The sequence below is a fragment of the Takifugu rubripes genome, chromosome 17, assembly GCF_901000725.2.
Source record: "Takifugu rubripes chromosome 17, fTakRub1.2, whole genome shotgun sequence".
Taxonomy (NCBI): domain Eukaryota; kingdom Metazoa; phylum Chordata; class Actinopteri; order Tetraodontiformes; family Tetraodontidae; genus Takifugu; species Takifugu rubripes.
The window spans coordinates 5,232,439-5,257,919 of record NC_042301.1 but is presented as its reverse complement, the minus strand read 5'-3'; the positions used below and the strand labels follow the sequence as shown (position 1 = coordinate 5,257,919).

Genomic DNA, 25,481 nt, shown 5'->3' with positions numbered 1-25,481 from the left:
GGTATTAAAACAAAAAGAAAGAAATCTTCCGAGGAAGGAGGCGAGAACATCAAACCCTTCTTCCCGCACCAGAGAATCCTGAAACTGCTCAAGCCCTTTTCTTTTACGCAGCGGCCCAGGTCCCATCGCGTGCCACGTCGTTGAGTGATGACTGCGTTTGCCAGCTTGTCAACATGTTTTAATCTAATGTGCCCTTGAGCGCTTCATCTGGGAGCCAACGCGTTTCATTGCACACAATCATTACATTTCAAGTCTTTAAGGATTTCTTTATGCCAACCTGAAGTCTGCCAGAGGAAAGGAGCCAGAAATGGTTGGCTCGGGAGCAAAAGGTTTCTTTTGAGTAAACAGGGAGGCCACCATAAATCGTATCTGTGTTATCTCCTGTCATCAATATAAACACAGAGCACATTAGCTTCCTTATTCCCATGAAATGCATCTCCTCATAATGATTATGAAAAACCTCTCAAGGTTTCATGAAGAGTTTTCAAAAATTGTGAATTTTCATCGATTCCAAGGGGGGAAACGCACTAATAAAGGAGCTCAAATGCGATATAATTCACCCTGGAGGTTTGATAAATGCCCCCCAGTCTTCACCTTTTCCAGTAAACCTCGGATGAGGGCTGTTCTGATGACAGGATGGATGATTGAATTGATAAAAACGCAGACGCTCCTTTGCTGAGGTCATTTCTCTGCACCGCACAGCCCAGACTTGTTCAGTTATTTGAAGTACATGCCCATCCTTGTTGTATAGAGATAATGAAAGTTACATGAGACACTCCTATTCTAATTGTTTTGCGATGAGAAACCTTGAGTAGCCTTCAGGCGCTTTTGCAGTATCAAATTTAATAGTTCGGCAGAAACCCTTTTGCTCTTTGAGACTACAAAACTCAAGCTCCGAATTTTTCCGCTTTAGGTCCTTAAAGTCAAATAAGTGAGCACGTAATTACTGTCAAGCGTTGCCAAGCCCACGTCTGACAGGAGGGACATACCTTTAAATTAGGCCCCTGTCAGACGCATTAAGAGCGCTGCTTAATCGAGTCTGCTGTGATCAGACGTTAGCTACGCAAAGGTGTGGTTCATGGACTTAGAAGGGCGAGTCGGAGTCGGTCACATGTCTGCTTGGTGCACACGCTCTCACGAGACAGTCAATGTTTGCTTCTCATTGACCCCCCTCCCCCCCGCCGCCATTTTTTCCATTTCCTTTTCCCACACAGGCCAACATCAAGGTTAATGGTTGCGTCACTGGTGAAACGTTAGCCCGTTGTTAGAAGTGCGAAACCACAAGAATAAAAAAGGCCTCCAAGAAATGTGTTGCCAAACCTTCTATGAAAGGAGAACCACAGGAGTAATAAGTAATCAAATTATTACAATTAATCGCTCGCCACCTCACGCTCGCTCACTAATTTGGCCACCTAAGTGTGACAGCATATGGAGGCCTGTGTAGCTCCATTCCTGTGGTGACACCGCTTTGTCACCGTTGGTGGCAAAAATCCCCCATTTTTGCATGTGCCGGATATCTGTGAGCGCGGTTGGTGGCACTTCCTGCTTTTCCAAAATATCCAGATGACATTGACACCCAGAGTGGCCCCGTTTACAGCCTTTTCACCCACACACTTGGCCGCCTTCCAGGGAGGAGGTGTGAAGGTGATAAATTGGTGGTAATTGTCCTGACAATCTTGTTTGACAGTTTCTGTCATCATTAAAGGTTAGGCTCAGACACTTTCTGTGCACGATACTGTAGAATGCGTTTCTGTAGAATGTCCTACTGTGGATCGGTCGTCCAGCAGATGCGCGTCCACCACAGTCCTGAACGAGACAAATGACGCCGTCCAGCTGCTCCGCCCGCAGGGACAAAAAGGGACGGAGCTAATATTTGCATGATGGCTGTGAGGGACAAAAACAGACAGGCCAGTTGTCTACATAAGTCAACCAACATCCTGCCTTAGCAAACTCGGTTTGTTTACCCGATGGAGGGACCATCTAAAGCCAACTGGGGCTGGATATTTGCCGGGACGGTGCTATAAAAACAACTCATGTCAAGAAAAATGTCATAAAAGTGGCGCCCTGTTACCTTAAACCCGTGTGCTTGTGTCATCAAATGAATGTTTGATCAGTTTTTGTGTGGCATCATTTTCTAAAGTTCAACCATCATGGTAATCTCTTCACACACAGAAAAAACTCGTACGACCGGTTTACACGAAGCAGAAGTTGGTTCTGACACATAGGAAGGTGACCTTTGAGGCTAGGATCGCTCCGGTTCTCCCCGAAATGCCGACTCGCTCATTCGAATAACAGAAACCAGTTGGGTCTGTATATTTCCTCGCCCTTCCCTATCCCTAGCGAACCTGAAATGACGTCACCGGGCGGCATTTAAATGTGCGTAATTGACTGGCATCTCTGATTTCCATACAGAGGGAGCGGCAGTGTATCACTTTCCCAGTTTTCCCTGCTGCTCCGGTCTGTTTGGAGGTTTTTGGTGCGACCTGGACTCGTGAGTTGACTCGTAAAACCCAACTCAAGCGCGCCCACAGATTCAGACACAGGCCCCGTCCCTGTTTATGCCTGAACTTTCCCCCCTGCACCATGTGCTTCTGCCTGTTTGAAAAGCGGCTCAGTAATCCAGGATCAGGGTACAAAGGGCTCCGGAGCGCCGGTGATGTAAGCCCAGTGTCCAGCCCTCACCCCGCTGCTCTCCCCACCCCAACACGCTGTCAGGGCTGAGGTGTGTGTGGGGGAGAGGAACCAACCCCGGCGTGCCCGATCGTAAGAAACAAACCGTCTCTGAAAATAACAGCTTTAAAGGACGTCGGCACAGCTGAGCTGTGCAACACTGATAAGGGGAAAAGTGCCGACCAGCACTTTTTTAAATAAAAAGGAATGTGGATAAGCTGTGGGGAGTGGTGAAACAGCTCAGCTTGACAAGGCAAGTACACATTACCTCCTCTCTGGACAGCCCGGTGGTTCACTCGGGCATCTCTGGGTAAATGTTTATCCAGGAAACGCCTCTGGCGGCGTGTGAACTCGAAAGGGCGGTGGAATGTTTGAGGCCATCTCTGTATGTTCATTTTGCCAGATTTTTATTCAGCGAGAGAGAAATGCGCGTCTCGGGCGGTTCTCTGAACCTTCTGGCCGGATCGGGCTGCGTCGTGCGGGCTGACTGAGCGGAAGCGCCAGCGCGGGTGTGCGTCTGCTGAACGTTCGGATGTGCTCCAGCAGGCGACCATGAACCTGCCGCAGGACTCCACGCACACCATGCGGGGCTTGAACGCCCGGCTGAGGGGCTTCCTGGAGCAGGTGAACAAGCTGCAGGAGGACAACCAGAAGCTGGAGGCTCAAATAGTCAACTGGGGCATTCACGGCACCTCTCGATCCCGTGACTGGTCCCAGCAGGAACGAGCCGTCGGTGAACTCCGTGCACAGGTCAGACAAAGTTGTGCATGTTGAAGCCTCTGTAGGATTAATGCTAACATTTAACAGTCATGTTCCACTTCCATTATCTTCGCCCGCACACCAGCAGGTGTGTATGCTCACACAGCAATGCCTGCAGTCAAAACACACACACACACATAGTGGTAGGCTGACGTCATGTGACCGGCTCAAACAGCAATAATGTTCTTTAACAGTGGCTGTCATCAGCGTCGGATGCGTCACGCAGAAAGAATGTAGATCCCTTAATTAAAGGCCGTTTAAGACAAAAGCTGGCGCACTTGAACGTCGTGAGCTCAGATTGGTGCAGTTTTGAAGCGCTGCTCGATATGACAGCGGACCTTTTAACATTTCTTTACTCACCGCCTCATTCTCTCAGTACAGAGGACGCTCCCGTGACTCTAATAGAGCAAACGTGGTGTTTGTTCATGATTTAGCGATTGCATCATGGCGCCGCTCAGCATGCAAATTCACCCGCTGGCTGTCAAACAAGAGCCGAGAGGATTCTGATTACAGATTTGAATTCAAATGTTTAAATAAATGCTTCAGGCACGTTTTAGATTCTTAATTTGCACTCTGCTGGGGGACATTTTTAATTGTTGCCGTTGCTTATGTTGTTGCTACTTTCTTTGATTTTGTCAGGTTGGGAAACTGTTGATGGAGAATGCCCAGTTGGCATTAGAGTCGGACGCCATGAAGTCCAGAGCTGCCGCCATCCGGACCAGGTCAGTCGATTCCACTTCAAACACGGTTGCTATGAGGATTTTCATGCTAGCCGTGGGGTTACGGTAGAGGCCAGGGCCACGGGAACGGGAAACCATGGGTGTTTTTGTGCTTCTGTCCTTTTTTTCTGGACCTCATCTTATTCAGGCCTTTTTAGACGCCCATGAGTTAACCTGCATGGAAATCCGGGCCAGGCTGGGCACCACGTAGGCACTTATGCCGTGATGCAGCACGACACCGAGTCACCAGCAGACACACACACACAGTTAAACACTCAACAGTGACAACACGTGGCAACTGGAAACAAGACATGTTAGCTAATATTAGCTAACATGCAAACAAACAGCTGTTTGCTGTCACATCGTAGGTGTGAGGCGGAGGAGAGGAACACCAGGTGTCTGGAGCAACAGGTGGATCTACTCAGACACTCAAAAAAGAAGACAGATCAGAGCAGCACGAAGCTGCAGGCGAACATCCGACACTCGGTGACGGAGCTGCAGGAGCTGACACGGAAGTTTGAGGTGACTGAATGCAAATGTGCTTTTCCATATCGTCCTTTCCACAACCACGGAAGTGTCCCATATTGTCCCCTCTTGGTCCATCTAGCATGTTCCCTCACAACACTGGCTAAATTGCAAACAGACTCCCTATCTTCAGGTGTTATAACCAAGGCAATGACAACCAGTCCCAATAAATGTGTGTGTGTGTGTGTGTGTGTGTGTGTGTGTGTGTGTGTGTGTGTGTGTGTGTGTGTGTGTGTGTGTGTAAGAACCAACGCATGTCCGGTGACATTTGTTCACATTCAGCATCCACCTACTGACTCTGCTTTCATCCACTCATCCGCGTTCTCCTTCCCCTCTCTCTGCATCCGTCCTGCTGACTCATCCCTCGACGCACTCATTGGCATGCCTGCACACACACACACACACACACACACACACACCTCACGCTCTTCATTTGTTCACCCTGTGCATTTTAGACCCCATCTCCCTTCTTCTCTGTTGCCGTCTTGTAGTTATCTGTCATTTCTACTTCGCTTCTTCTCTTCTTGCCCCCCTCCCGTCCCACCTCTCCCCTCCCCTCCCCTCCCCTCCCCTCCCCTCCCCTCCCCGCGCAGGCAGCCTGCTCCTTTCAGCTGCAGCGGGCGTCTTCTTGCGATGCTCTGTTAGCGGCGACGGCGGCAGAAGCAGCAGGATGTGAGGAGAGGGAGGAGGATGGCGCAGGGATGGAACTCGCTCAGCTCCTTGACCGAATCAGAGCACAGTGCAACCAGAGCAGACGCTCCGGCTCGGCTCCTGCGTATCGCCCGCCGTCCGGCTCGGAGCTCGGCCACGCTGCTGCAGCAGCAGCAGTAACAGCATCCAGAGAAAATGGTGGAGCTGTTATTGAGGTATGCAGCCGCTTTTGCAATGTCACTCTGTTTTTGTTTGGGTTTTGTTTTGTTTTTTGAATTAACCTTTACAATGAGCTGGCCCATTGCCAATTAGACACACACCCTCAAGAGCAGCTTCCACCTATGTTACACTCATCAGGGGACTGTTTTTGACATCCTTTATCTGATGCCTTTGTAAGTAAAGTGAGATCATGTGACCCGCGGACGTCCTCACAGATCGTATCCAGCAACGGTGAAGAGACTCAGGTGCATTTAGCAGAACAAGTGGGCCGAGTCCCAAATTGAGCACATCTTGCAGAACGTGACGGACCACGCTGCCCCGCGCGTTTCGGTGAAGTTCAGCTGCTGCAGCGAGAGGCGTCCCCGTTGTCCGTCAGCCCCGCGCAGCCCGCTGGACAACACCGTTTATTGTCGCTGGGAAACCTCTGGTTCCTGCATTGCATTGTTGACTTGATGATTTGGCAGAACGGACACAGAGAAACGGCCGCACGGCCACCAACGCTGCACCATTTAACAGCTTGGCCGGGTTTTCAACGGCCCCCAGTTGACTTCTCACCGTGTAATTTAAGACTGTGTATTTAAGACGCTCCGGCGTGAATCCCAAACCAGTCTCAGGTGTTTGAAAAGGGATTCTGGCTTCATTCCAAAGCTGCTTTTCTGTCTCCTACTCTTGTGTTTTTGGAAGCAGTGTGAAATATCTGCATTTTGAGGGCTCTGAGTGTAAAACAGCGACGCCGCAGCACCTCTGCGGCAGCGGGCGTGGAGGGCTGTGGTGGCGGCGGGCTGGTTTGCTCAGCTGTGTGTACACTCGCGGGCATGGGCGTCTATTTACCCAACCTGATACTTGCGCTCCTCGTCTGTTGCCAGCGAGGAACAATTGCTTTTCCACAGGGTGTGTGCCGTCTCTGTGTGTGCTTTATCCTCCGTGTCTGATCCTTGTCACCTGAACAGGAGGAGGCGGCGTGGGTGCAGGTGAGCCTCAATAGCGCTGCTCTGAGGGAGGCGCGGGCTGAGCTCGCCGAGGCCAGGAAGCAGTGGCACTCCCTGCAGGTGGAGATCGAGACCCTCCACGCCTTGGTAAGGAAACCTCTAATCATCACATCACCACAGCCGACTCCCAGGCGGCAGACTAATACTTATCTGCCATTAATCATTCCATGGTAGACTACATCAGGTTCAGCTTGAGGACAGGACTTTAGCCATTATCTGACATATTGTGGCGTTAGTTTCCTACACGCTTGGTTCCGTTCACAGTTGAGTGACTCTCGCTGTTCAGGAGAAAGGCCTGGAGACTTCGCTGCAGAGCACACAGCAGGTGTACTCCAGCCGACTGCAGGACCTCTCCCAGGTGGTCACTGGGCTGGAGACGGAGTTGGAGCAGGTGAGGATGGGACTGGCCACCCAGCGCCAACGCCACAACCAGCTCCTGAATACCAAGATGAAACTGGAGCGGGAGATCGCCACTTACAGGCGCCTGCTGGAGCGAGAAGAGGGCAGGTGAGGCAGAGGAAGAGAATGCCTGACATAAGACCGAAGACCCGGTTCATTGCATAACACAACACTAAGACACATAAGGAAAACACCGACACACCCATGCTCGCCCCCCCTGTCCACAGGTACATGAGTCAGGGAGGCCAACCAGCCAGACCTTGGCCCTGGAGATCTTTCATGGAGGAGACCAGAGAGGAGAGACTGGAGAATGGCTTCAGCAGCGCCGCGATTTCTCCAGATGAACCCAAGTCTGAGCCCCTCCCTGAAACCCCCTCGCTGCTCCCAGCAGACAGTAACGGGCCAAAGAAGAGCATACTGCGCCGACAGCGGAGTTTGGTGATTCTGACAGGTAACCGACGGGATCTTTACCCACCGCCGCGTCACCATTTATCGTTCTTTTCTATTTTTTCTCAGAACCAGTGCAAGGTGACTTACCAATTTCCACAGTGAAGACTCAGGAAATTCTTCAGGGTAATGTGGTGCAAGAAAGTGCAGAGGGTCATGGCACTATTGAGTAAGTGTTCAAATACCCCCCTGACCAGCAACGTGCGCCTGCGTAGACTAGAGAAGTTTATTTTCGCCTAATTGTTTCTTAGTTGTCGAGGCTCCTTAAGCCTCTCAGACGCTGCGTCACCACGTGTTTGTATTGACACAATAGATTCTTAAAGCCGGCGTCATCTTCACCTTCCCCAACCTGTCCCGTTTTTGGCTCTGCAGACAAGCTCGCAAAGTCTCACATGATGTGAAGCATTGTGTTGGTCGCGCAGATTCCCATGAGCAGCGCGGCATGGGAACTCCGCTGCTCTAATGGTTTGTGTTTGATGTGGAAACCTGCCAGGTGCAAAGGACAGGGAGTGTCACTTCTTGAGAAATTTGTTGTTTTCCTTTCAGATGTTTGCACGCCACACATCACTAGCATGCGCGCACCCACTCCCCCTCACACACACACACATACATCCTCGTAATTATATCGTTGTGCTGACTTTAATGATTTATTACATTCCTAATCTCCATCTGCCAAAATCCAAACTCTTGCCCCTCATTTTAAAGATAATTCTAACCGCAAACGTTTGAAGTTCTGGGGCCCCGTCAGCACTTTTACCGTCATTTATTATTGCCATTTCGTTTAAAGGTCGCACATGAGGTAACACGTCAGACAGCAGTGTTTTTGCATTGGCATCAAATGTCCCAGTTTGTGTTCCTACGTATATGGGAATAACTGTCATAGTACCAAGCCTGAACAATCTCTCTAACAAAGATCCCTTAATCACAAGCAAAGACTGACAGATGGCTGTTATATCAATATAATAATCAACATTTGGATTTGTAAATCAGGGGGTAGGTGCATGTTTTTTCGTCACATCCACGCTTTAGTTTAAGGAACGTAAAAGAAAGAGCACGAGTGACTGATATATATAAAACACGCTTGATTTCAGGACAGAGAAGATCGATAAGGTGATAAAACAGTGGGAGGGCTCCTTCTTCCGAGGGAATCCCAAGCTGAGGAAGAAGTCTGTGTCGCTGCGCTTTGACCTGCACATGGCGGCAGCGGATGAAGGTTGCGCCCAGACCAGACAGGACAGCCTCCCAGATGTGGAGGTGCGTCTCATCATGAAGAGGTCCCGCAGCATCCCGACCATCACCCCGTAACCGTGGCGATGTTTTCATCAGAGACAGCGCTGGCCTGAGCCTAACGTTACAGAGGAAGCATCTGTATAACTGGGTGTTATCATCATGGTGGCTCCTGACTTACTCTAAATTATTATGTTCACCCTCACAGTGCTAATCTGATAGCACCGGATTTACCCATCAGGCCTTTGTGCTGATTCAAAAGGAGGCAGAAAACATCTGATAAGCCTAAAATATAGAAGAGCTACAGGAATTTAACATGCTACACTCTCATACTTTTTGTGATGAGGACGGTAGAAATAGGAGATTAGAATTTTAATATCTAATTAACACTCACTCCAGGAGACGGCATCCATTTTATTCTCTGTTTTTAAGGATATTTGTTTAGATTGATTGAACGTTGTTAATCCAGCATGCCGAGAGTAAAGTCGAGGGAACGTGTGAAGCGACAGCATGAGACACCCAACACATAATCAACATTGAGGATTTTCTTTTCTAATGTTTGACGTGTTAAACTATATTATTAGTTAATTGAGTCAGGTGGCATTTTCAACTGGAGCATCATCCCAATATCTCTTTTTTTTTTACTTGTTAATGGGAAAAACTAAACCATTAACAATTTTTAGAGGCTCGTGACAATTCAGGCTTCCTCCTCAAAATTATCTAAAGAGCCTAAATGCACTGCAGACGCATATTTATTCAGACAACGAATGACTTTTCTCATTGCAGTAAATATGTCCCGCGTGTTTGATGATGCATAATCATCTAAAAATCCAGCAGACTGTTACTCAGCTGTGAGGTGCTGAGCAGCTCAGAATTTTGCTGTTCTCTTCCGACCAGAAGAGGGCAGTATTTGTAAAGAGTGGACGGTGTGGCTTCGGGGCTCAGGGATTGTTTGAGGAATTTCTGAATTGGCACCAAAGATAATGCAAGGGGGGGGTATTTTCTGCTTCGTTTTCGGGGAACCTCACAGTATTTAAAGGTCTGTTATCTATGCAGCAGTGCGGATGTTGCTTTGCATACTTGAAGAGTTCTGCTTTTATCTTACAAATCACGTGGAAATGACACTGAAAAATTAAATTAATGATGTATCAAAAATAAAGACTAATATATGCAGACTGGTCCGATTGTTTTGTTCATACTTTTAAATGAATGACACGACATTAACAACTACAATTATTTGATTTATTTTAACATAAAGATCCTTATTTTGACACTGTGCATACAAACACATACGCACATCAACATATTTCTCAATTATATTTTTAACAAAATACATAAAAGTACAGGTGTGTTTATTGTGCAGCATAATAAATATAAGTTGAATAACATAGAAATATTTGCAAGTGTATTTCCTTTTAAACGAACGTTTTCTTCCATGTGCATTTGGAAACCTTCAAAATCCCTCATGATGACAGTCAGACAGCATTCCTCATCTGAATCAATGTTGCAATACAGAGTACCGGTAAGCTGCTTGGTCATGAAAGCACATTAATAAAATACTTATCTGTTCCGTTATTTCATGTATTTACACATGCTTTATGTTACACATGTCATTTAAAGAGGACTCCTGACACGTGACTGCCTGTTCTGGAGGTTGGAACAGCCATTCATCCATTTTAACAGCAGTTTTTCACTGCGTCTGTGTTTGTGTTTTGCTTATAGCGGTCTGAACAGCCTCAATGACATTGCTACAAGGCTGGAGGGGATCATATTCTGCAAATACATGGCAAACATTCTCCATGCCTGCCTCCACACCCTTTGCCACAAAGCCAAACATCCTGTCGGGACAGAGAAATAGATAAGATTTAATGTGGAAAAGCAGTTGATACTAAACTCTTGGAGTAATCAACTTTTTTACAACATATTTTAAACATAAAAACAACTTCTGGAGTTGGCCTATGTTCGATATTTACCTTGCCCCGGCACAAGAGCCTTTCGCCCACCTGTCGAGGACAAAGTCACACATTTTTAGGAAATAGCTGAGACTAAACACTCTGGACAACAGCTGGGAACATAACATTTTTGACACATGGTGCTTTTGTAGACTCACAGTCGATTTTCTGGATCTTCACCGCTGTGGCTGAGCAGGTGAGCAGGATAATGACGCCTGAAGAACAGTCTGCCAAGACATTTAATACTCTATTACACTATTGTACAAAGTGCACCTCTTGGCATTGGCTGTACAGGATGTGTCTACTCTTACTTCCTGTTTATATCTGTCAGTGTGACACCCTTCAAAGACACCTTCAGGTTGACAATGGTTGCTCTGAAGGAAGCTGGGGCCTGGAGGGTGGAGGAGACTGCCTTGTGCACTGCGCAGGGGCCTGTCAGCATCTCAGTGGGGATGGCGTTTAGGTAGATGAAATTGCACGCTTTGATAAAAGCAAGACAAAAAAGACGAAATAAAAAAGATGAAATAAATTAGGCGCTGTGATTTTTGACAGTAATAACATGCCTGGGGGACATCATGCCATCAATCTATCCCTTTTTCATTAACAAATTGCTCTTGTTGTGTTTGATTTGATTCATATAAATAATTATGACAGCACTTGTAAAGAGGCGATGATGGAAAAACTACTGCACATTTAATATGAGTACAACGAATACATGTATCTGGGGAGGGGAAAAGGTGCTTTAATGTAATCTCAATATCTGAGACATGTAAGAGACCTGAATAATAGCTGGAGCCTTTGTCGGAACCTTCAGTAACAACCTTCAATCATCTCAATGGTGTGGTGTGTTTGTGTGGTATATTGTAATATATTTAACTTAGCATCAGCAAGCCTCAAGCTACTTAGTATATCTCACAAATGGTTAACCAGACAAAACAGTTTTGCCTTTTTGGTTTCAGCTTTTTGTTTCTTTTTCATATTGAGTATGAATATGGTGCGTATATCTTATTTTCACCCACCCAATCGACTCTTGTCCTCAGATGTGTGTTTGTCACTTGCTTTCCCCTCTGTTGCACTAACACCTGCTAAGGAAATCAAAGAGGTGAGGTTTGCATATACACACACACACACACACATAGATGCACCTTACCTTTGGAGTGTAGGAGTAATTTGCAGGGCAATGCATAGGCAGATATAGTATGCTGATAGACCAGTGCTGAAAGACTACCTGTAAAAATAGAAATTCCCCAAAAAAATATCTGGTCAAACTGTAAATTGTCTTAAAAAGACTTCAAAAGTTAAAAAAAAAAGGTACATCGATTATTACTGTGCACATTTCATTGAAAAAGGAGGAAAACTTGGCCGATTGACTTTTGCAAAATGTATTAGACGGTACTTACCAAAGTACGGTTCCTGAGACGATCCCTTAACGCGAACCCCTTTGGCAGATGACTCAATGAGGAAATGTTTGACAAGTTCTGAGCTGTTCTGCTCTGTGGCGGGAAGAGAGTAAAACAGCTCTTTACCGGTACTTGGAAGCATTGGCGTTATGCAACACAATAAGGTGAGACAGAGGCTCTGGTCTATAGGCGGAATGGATAATTCTATAACTTCAGATGTTAAACTGCAGCGTGAAGCAGTGTGTGTACACGGCAGGAACGTCAAAAAAAGGTGCAAATCCGTAAATGAGGTCTGTTTTCCCTCTTTAATGAGGAGGCTGGAGACGCAGCCTTCGACAGCTGGCTTCCCTTTTGGTTTCATATCATTATGGTGGAGGTGGAAAAAGCAACAGCGGTGTCTCCTGCCCCGCCACAGACAGCTAAATGTGCATGACAACACCGGTGCTGTTGGGGAAGTGATTCTTGTGATGTCGCACTTCATTGTGCATGAACACTATCCGTATGATTGTGCTTTGAAGACCTGTTGCTTGTCCGCACGCTGCTGTAACCGTTATTTGTACTGAGTTGTTCATTATTCAGGTCTCAGTGGTGCAAGTTTACCTGTAGAAGTCTGATCCACCTTCATGGCCAGGCCAAAACTGCCTCTGTAAGAGGTGCTGTCTCTCACCACAAACGTTCCTGCTTCCTTGTCCTTCACTAGAGCCTCGGCTATAGTGAGTTTCACATGAGAGAAACCATCACAGTTAAATGTTGCACCAGTAGGATTAATCAGGAATCGGGATCTTTGGAAGGACCTGCGGCGAGTCTGACCTTCTGCTCTTGAGACATGTGGACGAAACCAAAACTTGGAAGTATCCATGACAAATTTCATCGTAGGCTGGGTGCTGTTGAACTGGGTTTGGAAGCCTGCATAAGACAGCAATTACAAAATAGTGATCAATCCGTTCAGAAATGGAAAACGTTAGATAAAGATCTTCTTCTATGACGCACTCTGAGGAAAACACGGCTTTGATCTGGACTCTGAGATGGTCTCTAGCAAGTCCGTCTCCGGTCCGGATTTTTGGATGCCCAGGTCCGGCTGCGGCACCCCGTTGATTAAGAGAATAGGAATATCGCCTAGAGACCCAGAGAGTGACTCAGGACTGCTCTGTTCTTCTTTAACGGGAATATCGTGGGGGTGGCATTGCTTGGTCGCCGAAGGCCTCTCGAAGGGTCTCGTTCTGGAACCATCACTGAAGGAGCCTGACGTACGAATCAGGATGGACTCGGGAGAGTCGGCGTCTTCGCTGGCCAGGGAAAGGTTGCTGTGCATGGAGGAGTGCAGCGTTAGGCAGCCTCATAGAGCTGAATATTCCGATATGACGATTTGTTCATTATCGATAGAATCTGTCAGTAACATAGGTTGGATACAGGGAGATCCAAGTCTTTGTAAGTGCGTGTAAATATCAGTGGTACAAATTACACTTAGCTCGTGATAGGAAATTTGTAACGGGATCAAGGGGGATTATTGTTTGAAATGCTTTACCTGCCGAGGATGTAGCTGGTGTCCGAGCACGTTGACATGGACAGGAGGGAGGAAACACTGTTTCTGTTGGACTGTGACAGGCGTAGGGATCCTTGGGAAAGGGCTGCCTCGCTCTTTGGTGAGGGGTTTCGTCTGGGCACACTTCCATATGGCAGCGGAGGCCGGGATGAGCAGGGGGAGCTGGAGAACACCAGCGTGCCAGGAGGGCTCCAACTGAGGCTGCTGTGCATAGGGATCGGTATACTGGGCGATATGGATGGGATCACAGAGGGGGTGGAACATCCTCTGGGGACCAGCATGCTGTGGAGGTCCTCATCTGAACAGCAGTCATCTGAAGACCAAGAGGAACACCTTAGCAAAAACAACATTGTGCTACTCTGTTGACAAATGTTATGAAACACATGGCAGCATTTGGAAAATCCCAGCCAAGTCCATGTTTTCCCTTTTTCTTCTCTCTTTGGCTTGGGCTCGGCCTCCGTGTATAAATAAAGTATGTAATCAAAAACGTGTTTCAAATAGATGTTCCGATGGGTCATGCAGGTTCTAGCTTGTACAAATCACCTTGCTGCTTTCACGCTATGCGCTAATGAGCAGATGTTCTATTTTGATGCTATTGAATAACCTTAGGAGCCTCAACTTGTTGCTCATCCCCTGGATTACTAGTGTGTTGGTGCACGCCTTCAACTAGAACGCTGTAGGCCATTGGTAGACGTCTGCTCGAAAATAATGACTAATGCCTTTAAATATATCTGTCTGTAACAGAAAATGCTCAATTAGGTGCTACAAGACACATTTTAGCATTGGAAATCAGTGCTGATCAACTGGTAGCTTATATGTCGCCTCTTTTCCTGTTATCGTCTAAATTTTATTTTATTTTTTTAGGTTTTGCCGCAAATTGTGTTTGCGTCAGGCAAAGTAGGCGACCCTGCACCACCCTGACATCCTGTTGCGGATAGATTGATTCTGTGTGACTGTATAAGGCGTGGTACCTGTCTGAGAAGTGATCCCATGACAACTGTGAAAATGTAATTCACCACAGGAATTACAACAACACTGTCTCTACCAAAGAGCAACTTTGCGATACCGCAGGGTAGAACCTTTCTTCATAAGGGGAGTGAGGTTTTACAGTATTGCGCGTCACGCCCCTGCACAAAGGAGGCTGTAATTGTTTACACATTGTCGATCTTTTTATGTAACAGTCCCGAGACAGAAAAGTGGCAGAAGAAGGTGTCTTTGCAAAGGTTTTGTAGTAGTTCTCTACCTGCCGGGGGACTTTTGTCCACCTGAATGGGTTCAAATGTGGGATCCAGTTCCAGAATGATGCGGTTGAGATTTTCCAGGGAAATGTCAAGATCGTGTTGCCCGCAGTCGACATGCTGACCGGCCGTCTCTGGCGTGGGGTCCAATCGAATTGTTTGGCCCACTCTTAGAACGTGGTTGGGTATCATGTGGGTCATGCCTTCTGCTGCAGGCATTATCTGATAGTCCTGAGAGACAGACACAATAGACACATGAGAAACATGTCCCCTTTTTGCTGTTGTGTTCTGTTTTTCCCACAGATCGTTGGGACACAGGTGGCCACGATCATCCAATATCGACGCTCCTGTTTAAATGATTGAATCCGCGATCCAACTAGCATGTTTGGACCGCATTTCACGCTTCATTGAGATTTTGTTAGTTAAACTGTGTAAAACTGCAAAGAAATGTGTTCTACATCCGTGTAGTGTATAAATCTGAAAACTGTGAGTCGTCTGTGGCGATTTCCAAGAGCTAGCTGACTTTTAGTACTCTGATCTATGAAGGAAGGCACTGCTGTAAGTTTCCTGACATAAGATTTGATGCAAAATTAATTCAGCTCAGTGATTCAGGTTGAGTAAATGGTTTACTTCAGAGCTGAGATCAGACCAAAAACTGTCTGGCAATGGGTGTAACACAGGCGTAACCATTGTCTCAGACAGCGCCACCCTCTTATGTTTGAGGTGAAGGTGTGGCGATCAGTGACTCACACCGGTGACTACTGTTGCTATGACTACTTTAGTGTTTTCAGCCCTAAATATGTTGGAAAATTCTGAACATTCTATTCATTTAAAAAGCTTTGCCTTCTCCAAAGTCAAATAGCAGCTAATTACTGCTAATTCACCATGTTATCAGCATATCCACGACTGTTTCGATATCCAGCAAATTCTGCAGGAGCAGACAGACACAAAATTCTTCAAAAACAAACAGCAATGCAAAGTTAGCTTAAAAACGTCTTATTTGCCTCTTTGAAATAAAGCTGTTTCATTTACTGATATGTTTGATTTGAGAGCCAAATTTCACTTTATATGTGGAGCTTAAAGGTTGTAATAGTGTAATGACACCTAGCTTCTTCCTCTATAATGCTTAAATGTGGTGAACTGATCTAGAACCTGTATCTAATTTGGAAACACCTTCTAAAGCAGAGTCCATGCATCAGCACCTTATGATACAGTCTACCATGATTTTAGGATAAAAGCATTCTTACCTGGTTTTGTTGTGGTCAGAGTGGTCCCGGGTTAATGTGCAGCTCTATTTCTCTCACACTCTTCCCTCTTTTTCTCTTCTGAGGGCACCACATGCTTTTATTAATGAAATCCCAGCCCTTTGCACTGTCAGCCTATCAGCAATCAGGATCGGCACCTCCTCACGACCTCCCCAGAGTTGAGTAAACTTGCTGGAACACTGATAAGTGCACGTAGATGACGAAGCTTCACTCCTAAAGTGTTGCTGTGCACTCCGCTGGCGGGCGGCGGAGGGTGACGACAGTAACCTGCTATCATGCGGCCTTTTATGCTCTGCTGTAAAATTAGAAGGGGAAAAAAAGTTTCCTTTTCCATTTCTGTTATAAAACTTGAACTTTTGCCACTAGCTTCAATGGATGTTTGCTAGTAAAGTACAATGGAATGTCATTTTTTTTCTTGGACAGGTTGTTGCCTGATTATGTGAGACATCCAGCACCCAGGTATGTCCTTAAGACTGACAGAGCATGCCTATATAAGAATGTAAAAGGGTGTTTAATCCCCCCCCCCAATCTAAACTGGCTTTACCTGAACAGAGACAAAAATGTTTCATTATTTTTATTGGCAAATTTAGGAATGATTAATAAATACATTCCCAGTGTAATATTATTAACCCTCCAGTACAAAACGCATCATAATACTGAAACCAAGAAACATTTAACTGTAATATTCATGTATTCTTCTTTTATGTTACGCAGTATAAGCTGTAAACAGCTGTTGTCAAAGTCAACGCTTCACGGAATCGTGAAATCTCTTCTTCTACGGCAAACAAATAAGCAAAATAAACAAATAAGCAAAAAAAAAAAAAACGCCGTCAGGTGGAGATAACCGCGTATTCTGATCCCAGAGATCAGTAACTGCAATAGTAGGACGCTATGCTGCATTTATTACATAGATTATTACATTTATTACTGCCAGGATGAGTTCACAAAAAACGGGTGTCACACCCAACGCGTCGAGCTTTGCACAGAAAGCAGCAGAAGCTTCTCTCTGAACACATTAAAGCTCCGTCGCCGTGTGGACGTTGGTTCTGAAACATCCGCATCAAGTGTACGTTTTGATCCGCTGAGTCTCAGAACTAAAGACCAAAGACATTGTGAAAGCTTTGAAATGGTCGCCCGCAGCGTTGCGCTGACCACACCGACAACATTTTAAGGCGAGAACGTGGTGGTGGTCTCTGTCTCGGTGAACCCAGAGCTCCGCCTTCTTTTGCTGGTGTACTTGAAGAAACTCTCCTGGCTCACGCAGCCCCAGTCCTTGAATAACTTCAGGAGGTCTTGGCGAAACTTGACGCCAATAAAGGCGTAGACGACAGGGTTCAGACAGCACCTGAGGAAGGCCAGGCACTGCGTGATGTCAGTGGCGTACAGCAGATTGTTCTCATAGCTGCAGCTGTCAGTTCCCCCGCTCGCTGTGAGGAGCGTACTCCAAAACAGAACCATGTTAAAAGGCACCTGGCTGACGAGAAAAACGGTGACCACGGCCAGGATGACCTTGATGGCCTTATTGCGCTCGAAGGTATGAGCTCGGCAGAGGGTCTTGATGATGTTGCTGTAGCAGAAGGTCATAACCAGGAGAGGGAGGACAAAGGCCAGAACAATCTGGCTGACTTGGATGATGATGCGGAGCTGGTCGGTGCTGCTGGAGAAAGGCGTGCAGGTCGTGCCGTTGACAGTGGTGTACATCATCTCCGGCAACGAGAAGATCAGCGCCATCACCCAGATGACGACAGACGACACCTTGCTGAGGAGCATGGTTTGAGAGCGGTAGCGGTACGCGGAGGTGGCTTTGGAGATAGCAAAGTAGCGGTCCACGCTGATGGAGCAGAGAAGAAACATGCTGCTGTAAAAGCTGACCTTGTAGGTGGTGTACATGCCCTTGCACACCACCAGGCCCAGCTCCCACGTCGTCACTGAGTTGGCCGCCCAAAAGGGCAGCGACAGAACAAAGAGGAGGTCGGCGAAAGACAGGTTGAGCAGGTACACGTCTGTCATGGTCTTGAGTCTCTTGAAGTAGAAGAAGGTGAGGATGACCAGCAGGTTCCCCCCCAGCCCCAGCAAGCAGATGAGGGTGAAGAAGGTGAGCATGAACCAGCGGCGGAACTGGCGGTTGTTTTCCTTGGCGCAGACGACGGGAATATTGCTGTAATCCACGCTGTAGTCGTAATCCAGGAAGGGCACCGTGGTCATGGTCTCATTGAGTTGAGACGAGCAGGACTGTAAATAAAAACACACCTCAGGCCATCGCACCCCCACATACCGCTGATGTTGCCATTCACTCTGTAATACACCTGTAATAACTGGCACTTTGATGCATTTACCTTAAAGATCATCAGCCATAACAGCAGAGCTGGCAGGAGCATCTGAAGGGCTGCAAAACAAATACGGAGAGACCCGGAACAGTTTCATTACTTGTACAACCACAGCAGAGGAGGAATACACTAAAAACTGAGCCCAGAGGAACCTTTCACGGTAATCCCCATTATTTTGGCGCCCCTCAACACGTGGCACCCGGGGACGCGCCGTCCCGCCGAATGTCGATTATCCGCATTAATAGGGGGAAAATACTCACCGTTGGCAGGAGTCATGTCGCCGTTGCGTGTTGTGCTGCAGCTGAAACCCAAGCTCATGTGCAGGGTTGTATTTGCGGGTTTCCCGTTTTGACACGAGAAAAAGGAAAAAAAAAAAAATTTCGAAAAAAACCCCCTGCCACAGCGAAGCTACGATCGGCACCACGTGAGGCAAATGCCCCGTCCTCCGGTGATGGCTCTCGCAATTAAAACGGGTCCGTGTCGCGCGTTTAGCGCCACTTTTGCACCACTTGTAAAACTTTAATCTCAATAGCGTCCGAGGGCCCTGGACAGCAGATGGAGTCCTGCTCTGCGGCAAATAGCTCGTGATCTTTGCAGGTGTGCATGCTTGTGGTTTCGCGCTTTCACTCAGACATCAATAACCACAATCTGCAGAATGTGGTCGTTTGCAATGAGGGGCAAAGGCGACCGCGGAGCACCTGTGTGTGCTTCACCGAGCAGCTGCAGCCTTTAGGAGCACAAGGTGATGCACTGGTGCACCACGACACGAAGAGAAGACTAATATTGAAAGACTAGTACTCTACTAAATCATAGAATATGCAAAAAGGGGAGTTAGAGAGTAACTTGGCTTTGTTTTGCGCTGAAACAGGAAATCTGAAGTTTCCCTCTTCTTACCCACATCCTTTACTACTGCTTTGGAAAGAGAGAAAAATCATTGAGAAGAGATTCCAGGTGTTTTGTTGTTGTTGTTTTTTTAAACCTGTTGTTTGATTCAGGCCATTCATTTTCTAACAGTCAGGGTAGAAAAGAACTTTATTGGTATAAATATGAAAAAGGAAATGGAGTCCAACACTGCAGCTCCTGGAACCACAAGATGAAGAGCCACGTTTGAGCAAACCTCGTTACGATGGGTGCACGATTACAGCACGTTCTGACGTTATTTTGCTGGAAATACTGATCCAAAATGCTTTTGACTGGACCGATACACAAGTAGAGTAAAAATACTGCCGTTTGAATAAATAACAAAAATACTACTGCTAATGACTAAAGTCCTGAGACGATACGGTCACTGGAATACTGATAGAGAACACAAGCCTCCCCCCGCTCAGCAGACGGCTGCTCAGCGCCGCTCCTCACGCCTCGAGTCCTCAACCCATTAGCAACATGCTAAGAGATAAAAGCAACAATGCCACGATACAAAGAACAATGTCAAACACCGAGCGCGCGTCTTCGGGATCGCGGCGATCTGGACGCTGGACGGTCAGGGATATGTATCAGTCCAGGCTTGGGGGGGGGGGGGGGGGGCTTTGATAGGAGCGCGGGGTTATTGTGGCGACCTCTGCTCGATCAAGTGCTTTTTTTGTTGTCGAAATGCTTTAGAAATGTTTCTGAGATGATTCTGTGCAACGTGCGTCCTCAAGGATGATTTCGGAGCCCCTTCCTGGGTCTCAGTGGGCCGCCCTCGCCTTGCAGGGCCCCTCTGACGGCTCGACGCCCGACGCGTCCTCCGTCTGGGCGGAGGTGGTCTCCGAGCCCGTGTTACTGTCACTGGTGCCCTCCTCCAAGACTCCCTCCGGGACGCTCTCCTTGTCCTCTGACGCCCCCTCCTCACTGCCGGGATGAACGTCCAGGTCCTCTGAGGACTTTCTCTTTCCTGAAATAAACCAGAAGGTCAAATAAAAGGCCGGCGTTTGGGTAGAAGGGAATAACGGCGGCCGGCTTCCGGGCTCACCTGCCGCGTCGGCGCCGTTCGATTCTGCGGTCTCACACTGCTTGTTTCCGCTGTCGAGAGGAGGTTGCTGCGACTTGTTGCCGTGCGTCGCGCAGATGTGTTTTTCCTCCTCCGCCAGAACGCACGCGGGGGCCTCTCTGGCGCCCCTGTCGCCGGCGTCTTTCTCTCTGTCCGCCATCCGTTTGCGGGCCGCCTCCTCCGCCGCCGCGATCTCTGCAGAGATCTTCTCCATGTCCACCTCCACCTTCATGCAGCAGAGCTACGGAACACAGAGAAGGATCACTGCAACCCTGCGCGTGCTTGTTTCCCTCTCGAGTCTCAACACAGCGCGGTGGACGGCCAATGTCGCCCCCTGGTGGGAGCGAGCAGCGGCGCTTTCAGATGGCTGCGGTTCTTTTTTTTTTTTTTTTTTTTTTTACAAAAGTTATTATTGTGGATACAAATAGCAAACGGAGAGGCTCAGAATGCCAGAACATGTGGATGGAATCAGCTGCAGCTGGTTGCTGTGAGGCAGAGAGCGCCTCACTGTACTGAAACACAAAGCTCGCGTGCGAATGAGCAGCGGCCGATGCAGACGGTGGCGTACCCGTTTCAGCTCGTTCGTGAACGACTCCGTGGCTTCGATAAATTTCCTTTTCTTATCCTGGTGGCGGTCTTCAAGCTGAAGGAGCTCCGCCTCCAGCTTCCTCTGTGATAAACCACACACACGGTCAGCGTCTGGCTCGCCACGGCGCTGCAATGACCGCCGCTCGCGCTTGACCTCACCTGGTGCACCATCAAAGACTGGACCTGGCGTTTGAGGACCTGCATGCGGGCGGTGGTGACGACGGAGCGCACGTCGGGCACCACGCTCTCGCTGAGGATCTCGCTGATCAGCCGGTGGTTGCGCTGGAAGCGAGCGGCGGCCGAGTGCTTTATCGAAAAGCCGTCGTCGTAGTCTGAAGGCAAAACGGGCGGCGGTTAAAACCGGGTCGGAGCGCCACCGACGCCGGCTCTAAAAACAACAGACGCCGAGGAAGAGGACAGCGAGAATAGCGCGGCGGCGGCGCCTCTGACCCGGCGGTTCGGCATAGATGGTATCAGCAGTTTTCCTGTTCATCATTATCTGGTGTCGCAACCCCCCCCGCCCCCCCCCAGACACACATCATTTCCTCGAGGTGGGTGGAACTCAAATGTCCTCCGTGGGCTTCCTTACGTCAGTCCCGAAAACACAGGGAAGAATGTAAATTACGTCCCGCCCTGCGCCGCCGACGCCCGCAAAACGTAAACATCTGTGCTAAACAAGCTAATTCGGCTCCTTTTTTTGGACGGGGGGCGGCTGAAAAGCTGAAGCGGCCTCGCCCTCTTACGGCGGGTGGTGAAGACCCGTCTGCGGCTGCGCTACGGTAATTACTGCTCCGCGCCGCGCTAACGCTCCGTCCAAGCTTACCGTCGGGATCCTCAGCCGGCTGGATGCTCATGTACGGCTCGCCCTTGTCCAGCCTGGACTGCCTCTGGCGGCTCTCCTCCTCCAGAGCCGCCTCCGCCCGGCTCTTGGCGTTGACGTAGGCGAGGTACGCCGGCGAGTTGTGGTAGGCCTTCATGCTCTCGTTATACTCAATCTACGGCGGAGAAGACGACAGGGATGACGGGGGGGAGCCAGCGGCACCGCCGGCGGAGCCTTGTTTTAGTCAACTACGGGGAATGGAGGGACCCACAACCTCGGAGGCACATCGACCCCCCCCCCCCCCCCCAATAAACAGCCCTTGTAAAACAACCAACCTTCTCTGCTTCGTAGTCATTCAAATAATCCTGTTTCTCCTCATCAGTGAGGTCCCTCCACATGCCACCGATTATCTTCCCAATTTCCCAAAGCTTCAGATCGGGATTGGAGGCTTTTACTTGATCCCAAACCTGGTGATGAGAACCAGACATGGGTGCGGGGTCGGGTTGGGTTGGAGGGGGCTACAGGCGGTTATCTCTTTGCAGAGAGGTCACAAACCAGAGGAGGCCGTGTGCTTTAAGTTGAGGAGTCCCACCGTGTGGTGGGGGCGTCCTAGCTAAGCCCTGAATCTGGCTTTACACCTACCTCCATCACAGCTTAAACGTTTGCACTCACTCTGGGCTGACAGGGCACCTAAAAGCAAGGCAGCACAGCATGATGCGAAAGCTAAAAAAAAGTGCGCGCTTACCTTACGGCTGTATCTCATGTATGGCATTAGCGGCTTATCGGGCGGCTTGGGAGGCTTCGGGATATTTATTCCTGAAGAGTTCTAGTAAAGGAAAAAACAGTTCAGTGGGTTGATGCGGAGCTCTAAAGCAGTGAAGGGCAGGCACAATATTATTTTGGCATAATCTCTCAGGGAGGACAAATAGTCATGCTGCCAGGTTTTCTGTCCTACCGGGCGGAGGACACCTTTACCTGGATATGGGGTGGGAAAATCCAGTCCTCGAGGGCCGGATCCAAGCCAGATTTTCTGTCCTACAGGTAAACACTCACCTGGGGTTCCATTTACCTTGGGGAAAGCGGTTTCTCCCTGGTAAGATGCAAAACGTGGCCGGATTCCAGCCTTCATGGATTGGACCATCAGAGGTCAAATCCAGTCCTCAAGGGTTGAATTCAAGCCGGGATTTGCGTCCTACCAGGCAGGAAACGCTTTCACCAAGGTAAATGGAACCCCAGGTGAAAGGGTTTACCTGTAGGACAGAAAGTCTGGCTTGGATACGGCCCTCGAGGACTGGATTTGCCCACCCCTGACCTGGTTCCATCCCTCACGGGAAGCTATTCTCCGCCCGACAGGAAGGAAAACCCGGCCGGATCTCGACTCGGCCTCGATGACGGCTGCTTTAGCCGCCCTTTAAGACCTAAACTCTGTTATTGCAACCTGAAATCAACCTCTTCTCCCCGAGCGAGTGGTCCTACCGTTGCCCGGCTGTTGGTGCTCTGGCTCCCCCCAAGCCTGTAGTTGTTGTAGGCCAGGTGGCTGTACGGGTTGTACCCCACAAACCCAGCTGTGTTGGGTATTTGCTGACGGACAAGGGAGAGACATAAAGGCTAAATGAGAAAGGTTTAATATAGGAACATGGAGGGAGGGGTGGTGGGGAGAGGGGGGGGGGGGGGGGGGGGGGGCTGGGGAAATGTGTAACTAACTTGCATCCATGCTGTGGCAATGATTTGTGCATAATCAGGTCAGTCTGCACAAATGAGGAGTCACAGATTTGGACATGAAAAGCTGATCTGTCCGATGCATTTGCGGCTGATTCGATTAATCTAATGATTTTGGGAGGATTTCTCTGCATTTTTGCTGCGATACTCACAGTGGTGGGGGCAGGGGCAGGTGGAGGGGCATAGGAGGGTCTCTCTGTTGGAAAAGAAAAGGTGCAAACGTGAAAAATCAAGCCTTTATGGGGTGCCATCGCTGCCAAAGTCTCGGGATGAGCAGCTCACGTTAGAAGGCAGCAAATGTGCACATGAAGGCGGACTCTAGATTTGCCACAAACGTCTTAAGAATGGGTTTCTTTTTCTTACTTGACATCGTTGCAGCTCAGGAGTCAAGCTTCAGTCTAATTAGCTCTGTGGCATCTGGAATAAAGACATTTATATCGCGTTTAAGGGGGGTGTGGAGGGGATATTTCGTGCGTCGCATTAAACAAAGAGACATCGCTAATGCTCTTTAGCAAGACTTAAGCTAGCACAGACGTGTTCTGGAAGTTGGCTAAACAATCGAAACATCTATTTTCATCTGATTATCGGGGACATCGGCTCGACTTTTGTAAAGTTGCTTTTGCAGAACGTCTGATTATTTCACCGGGATTGTACGAAGATCCGCTTTTCACGGCGAGCCTTTAGTGCTGCTGCTCACTATCGATAAACTAGCTGAGTGGGAGTTGCAGGCTAATCTTAGCCGGCTAAAGGTTGACACGACTATAAATATTCCCGTTACTAGTGAAGATAATGGCTGGGACAAAGCGACGCTCGATATAAAAAGAGCATCTTCCAAAGTCCACAATGTTAATTATTCTGTAATGACGATATGCTAATGCAGATTGACTAGCTTTGCTCATCATGATGGGAGGAAACAGCAGAAAGGGAGCTAGCTGGTAACTTAGCTAAGCTAATCGAAATTAACAGTCTGTTATGACTCAAATATTAGCATGCAACATAAAGGAAGACGAAACGTCTATAGATACTGAAATTCCAATACACGACTGCGCCATGCAGGTATCTATAGCAACAGCCAGAAAACTCACCCGAAAAGCCTTTATTCGAGTGGGAGGCTAATCACCCAGCACAGAGTAATAGTCTCAACAATAAACGAATGAAATGGGCTCTAAGATTTCTGCAGAATCTTCCAGAATTGCACCCCCACCCTCCCCCGTGTTACAGCTGTTTCTTGCCTCCGTGCTGGTGCTGATCGCTGCCATCCGCAGCTGCTGTGGCTGCAGAAAGCTGTTTTATTCAGGGAAAGATGCCTTTTAATTGCAATTAGACGCGCTTCTTTCAAAGATCTCGGTCACCGACCGACATTGTTACCAGGCGTGCTCAAAGGCACAGCGGTAGTCAATGCAGATGCCCCGGATCTTTATGCCCCCCTTGTTCTTTTGCAACCTTGGGCCACAGAAATGACAATTTAACCCCCATTATGTCACCACATCCACAGATGGCTCCAGCGGCTGCTCACAAATCCACGTTTACCCTGTTCATCCCTGTTGTTGTGAAAAGTGAAATAGTTTGCATTCTTGGGCACATTCTTTGAGAGCCGTCCAGGTCAGTAGTTGTAATAGTGTGTCCCCCAGAGACAGCAGCCTAAAGCCTGCAGGATTTAGCTCACACCTCTGTCCATTCAGCCCCAATAGTCCTTGTTTGGCGTTTGTTAATTGACTGTGTCCAGTGTTACTTTCTGTTTGAAGTGCACGCTCGCGAGCGCGTTTGCTTTCTGCTTGACCTGCATTCTGCACAAATATGCCTCCAGAGGCTTTTGTTAGGCCACCTGCAGGTGCATTGCTTCATCCGTCCATTCAGCATGCAACCGTCCTCCAGCGGCATGGACGGGGACGGATCCCGGATCCTTTGTTCACCGCCGGACATCTGCGTCGGAGTCCGTCTGGAGGCGAAGGTCACGGGCTACTGTACACAGGCCCCTGGGAGCAGCTGCGGGGGTCACGGAAGCCCAAGGGCAGGATGAGGAGATGGATGCCTGTAGGGTTACGCAACAGGTCC

At 48.4% G+C, this 25,481-nt stretch overlaps 4 protein-coding genes across 9 annotated transcripts; 1 reads left to right on the top strand and 3 right to left on the bottom strand.

The window, feature by feature from the left end:
- Positions 1-2,703: 2,703 nt before the first annotated feature.
- Positions 2,704-9,783, top strand: krt222 (keratin 222). 2 transcript variants are annotated; one of them, XM_029851417.1, is made up of 10 exons: positions 2,704-2,923; positions 3,217-3,420; positions 4,069-4,151; positions 4,517-4,670; positions 5,267-5,539; positions 6,494-6,619; positions 6,819-7,039; positions 7,159-7,382; positions 7,448-7,547; positions 8,470-9,783. In XM_029851417.1, exons 2-10 carry the CDS (start codon positions 3,223-3,225, stop codon positions 8,681-8,683), a joined length of 1,593 nt encoding a protein of 530 aa, XP_029707277.1. In that variant the 5' UTR covers positions 2,704-2,923; positions 3,217-3,222; the 3' UTR covers positions 8,684-9,783. The 2 variants fall into 2 exon arrangements, with proteins under 2 accessions (XP_029707277.1, XP_003972196.2); XM_003972147.3 differs by lacking the exon at positions 2,704-2,923 and having other exon boundaries at positions 2,949-3,420.
- Positions 9,784-9,840: 57 nt separating this feature from the next.
- Positions 9,841-16,529, bottom strand: LOC101061887 (tensin-4). Of its 2 annotated transcripts, none has more exons than XM_029851415.1 (13): positions 15,986-16,529; positions 14,744-14,969; positions 13,483-13,813; positions 12,948-13,261; positions 12,768-12,863; positions 12,558-12,665; positions 11,958-12,050; positions 11,708-11,785; positions 11,577-11,639; positions 10,869-11,037; positions 10,716-10,784; positions 10,579-10,608; positions 9,841-10,443 (listed from the first exon to the last, which is right to left on the bottom strand). In XM_029851415.1, the coding sequence occupies exons 2-13, from the start codon at positions 14,955-14,957 to the stop codon at positions 10,296-10,298; spliced, it is 1,713 nt and encodes a 570-aa protein (XP_029707275.1). In that variant the 5' UTR covers positions 14,958-14,969; positions 15,986-16,529; the 3' UTR covers positions 9,841-10,295. The 2 variants fall into 2 exon arrangements, with proteins under 2 accessions (XP_029707275.1, XP_011610862.1); XM_011612560.2 differs by having other exon boundaries at positions 9,842-10,443; positions 11,577-11,642.
- A 36-nt stretch (positions 16,530-16,565) lies between these two features.
- Positions 16,566-18,838, bottom strand: ccr7 (chemokine (C-C motif) receptor 7). The gene is made up of 3 exons (XM_003972145.3): positions 18,591-18,838; positions 18,340-18,389; positions 16,566-18,235 (listed from the first exon to the last, which is right to left on the bottom strand). The coding sequence occupies exons 1-3, from the start codon at positions 18,646-18,648 to the stop codon at positions 17,171-17,173; spliced, it is 1,173 nt and encodes a 390-aa protein (XP_003972194.2). The 5' UTR covers positions 18,649-18,838; the 3' UTR covers positions 16,566-17,170.
- A 506-nt stretch (positions 18,839-19,344) lies between these two features.
- Positions 19,345-24,707, bottom strand: LOC101061434 (SWI/SNF-related matrix-associated actin-dependent regulator of chromatin subfamily E member 1). 4 transcript variants are annotated; one of them, XM_029851418.1, is made up of 12 exons: positions 24,512-24,703; positions 23,790-23,843; positions 23,579-23,622; positions 23,412-23,455; positions 23,184-23,315; positions 22,453-22,533; positions 22,043-22,174; positions 21,711-21,882; positions 21,047-21,219; positions 20,868-20,969; positions 20,282-20,540; positions 19,345-20,203 (listed from the first exon to the last, which is right to left on the bottom strand). In XM_029851418.1, exons 4-12 carry the CDS (start codon positions 23,415-23,417, stop codon positions 19,998-20,000), a joined length of 1,263 nt encoding a protein of 420 aa, XP_029707278.1. In that variant the 5' UTR covers positions 23,418-23,455; positions 23,579-23,622; positions 23,790-23,843; positions 24,512-24,703; the 3' UTR covers positions 19,345-19,997. The 4 variants fall into 4 exon arrangements, with proteins under 4 accessions (XP_029707278.1, XP_029707279.1, XP_003972193.1 ...); XM_029851419.1 differs by having other exon boundaries at positions 23,184-23,288; XM_003972144.3 differs by lacking the exon at positions 23,412-23,455 and having other exon boundaries at positions 23,184-23,288.
- Positions 24,708-25,481: the final 774 nt, after the last annotated feature.

What these genes read in the sequence shown, in the direction of transcription:
- krt222 (XM_029851417.1), top strand. Translation starts at nt 3,223, where the DNA reads ATGAACCTGCCGCAGGACTCCACGCACACCATGCGGGGCTTGAACGCC. An exon ending in ATGGTGGAGCTGTTATTGAG is followed by an intron (nt 5,540 to 6,493) that starts GTATGCAGCCGC and finishes TCACCTGAACAG; the next exon opens with GAGGAGGCGGCGTGGGTGCA. An exon ending in GAGTTTGGTGATTCTGACAG is followed by an intron (nt 7,383 to 7,447) that starts GTAACCGACGGG and finishes ATTTTTTCTCAG; the next exon opens with AACCAGTGCAAGGTGACTTA.
- LOC101061887 (XM_011612560.2), bottom strand. Translation starts at nt 14,957, where the DNA reads ATGCCTGCAGCAGAAGGCATGACCCACATGATACCCAACCACGTTCTA. An exon ending in ACATGTCTCAAGAGCAGAAG is followed by an intron (nt 12,666 to 12,767) that starts GTCAGACTCGCC and finishes AACTCACTATAG; the next exon opens with CCGAGGCTCTAGTGAAGGAC. An exon ending in ATTACTCCTACACTCCAAAG is followed by an intron (nt 11,643 to 11,707) that starts GTAAGGTGCATC and finishes TGATTTCCTTAG; the next exon opens with CAGGTGTTAGTGCAACAGAG.
- ccr7 (XM_003972145.3), bottom strand. Translation starts at nt 18,648, where the DNA reads ATGAGCTTGGGTTTCAGCTGCAGCACAACACGCAACGGCGACATGACT. An exon ending in CGACATGACTCCTGCCAACG is followed by an intron (nt 18,390 to 18,590) that starts GTGAGTATTTTC and finishes TTTGTTTTGCAG; the next exon opens with CCCTTCAGATGCTCCTGCCA. An exon ending in TATGGCTGATGATCTTTAAG is followed by an intron (nt 18,236 to 18,339) that starts GTAAATGCATCA and finishes TTTTATTTACAG; the next exon opens with TCCTGCTCGTCTCAACTCAA.
- LOC101061434 (XM_003972144.3), bottom strand. An exon ending in GCACCAACAGCCGGGCAACG is followed by an intron (nt 22,534 to 23,183) that starts GTAGGACCACTC and finishes TTCCTTTACTAG; the next exon opens with AACTCTTCAGGAATAAATAT. An exon ending in TCACGAACGAGCTGAAACGG is followed by an intron (nt 20,541 to 20,867) that starts GTACGCCACCGT and finishes TGTGTTCCGTAG; the next exon opens with CTCTGCTGCATGAAGGTGGA.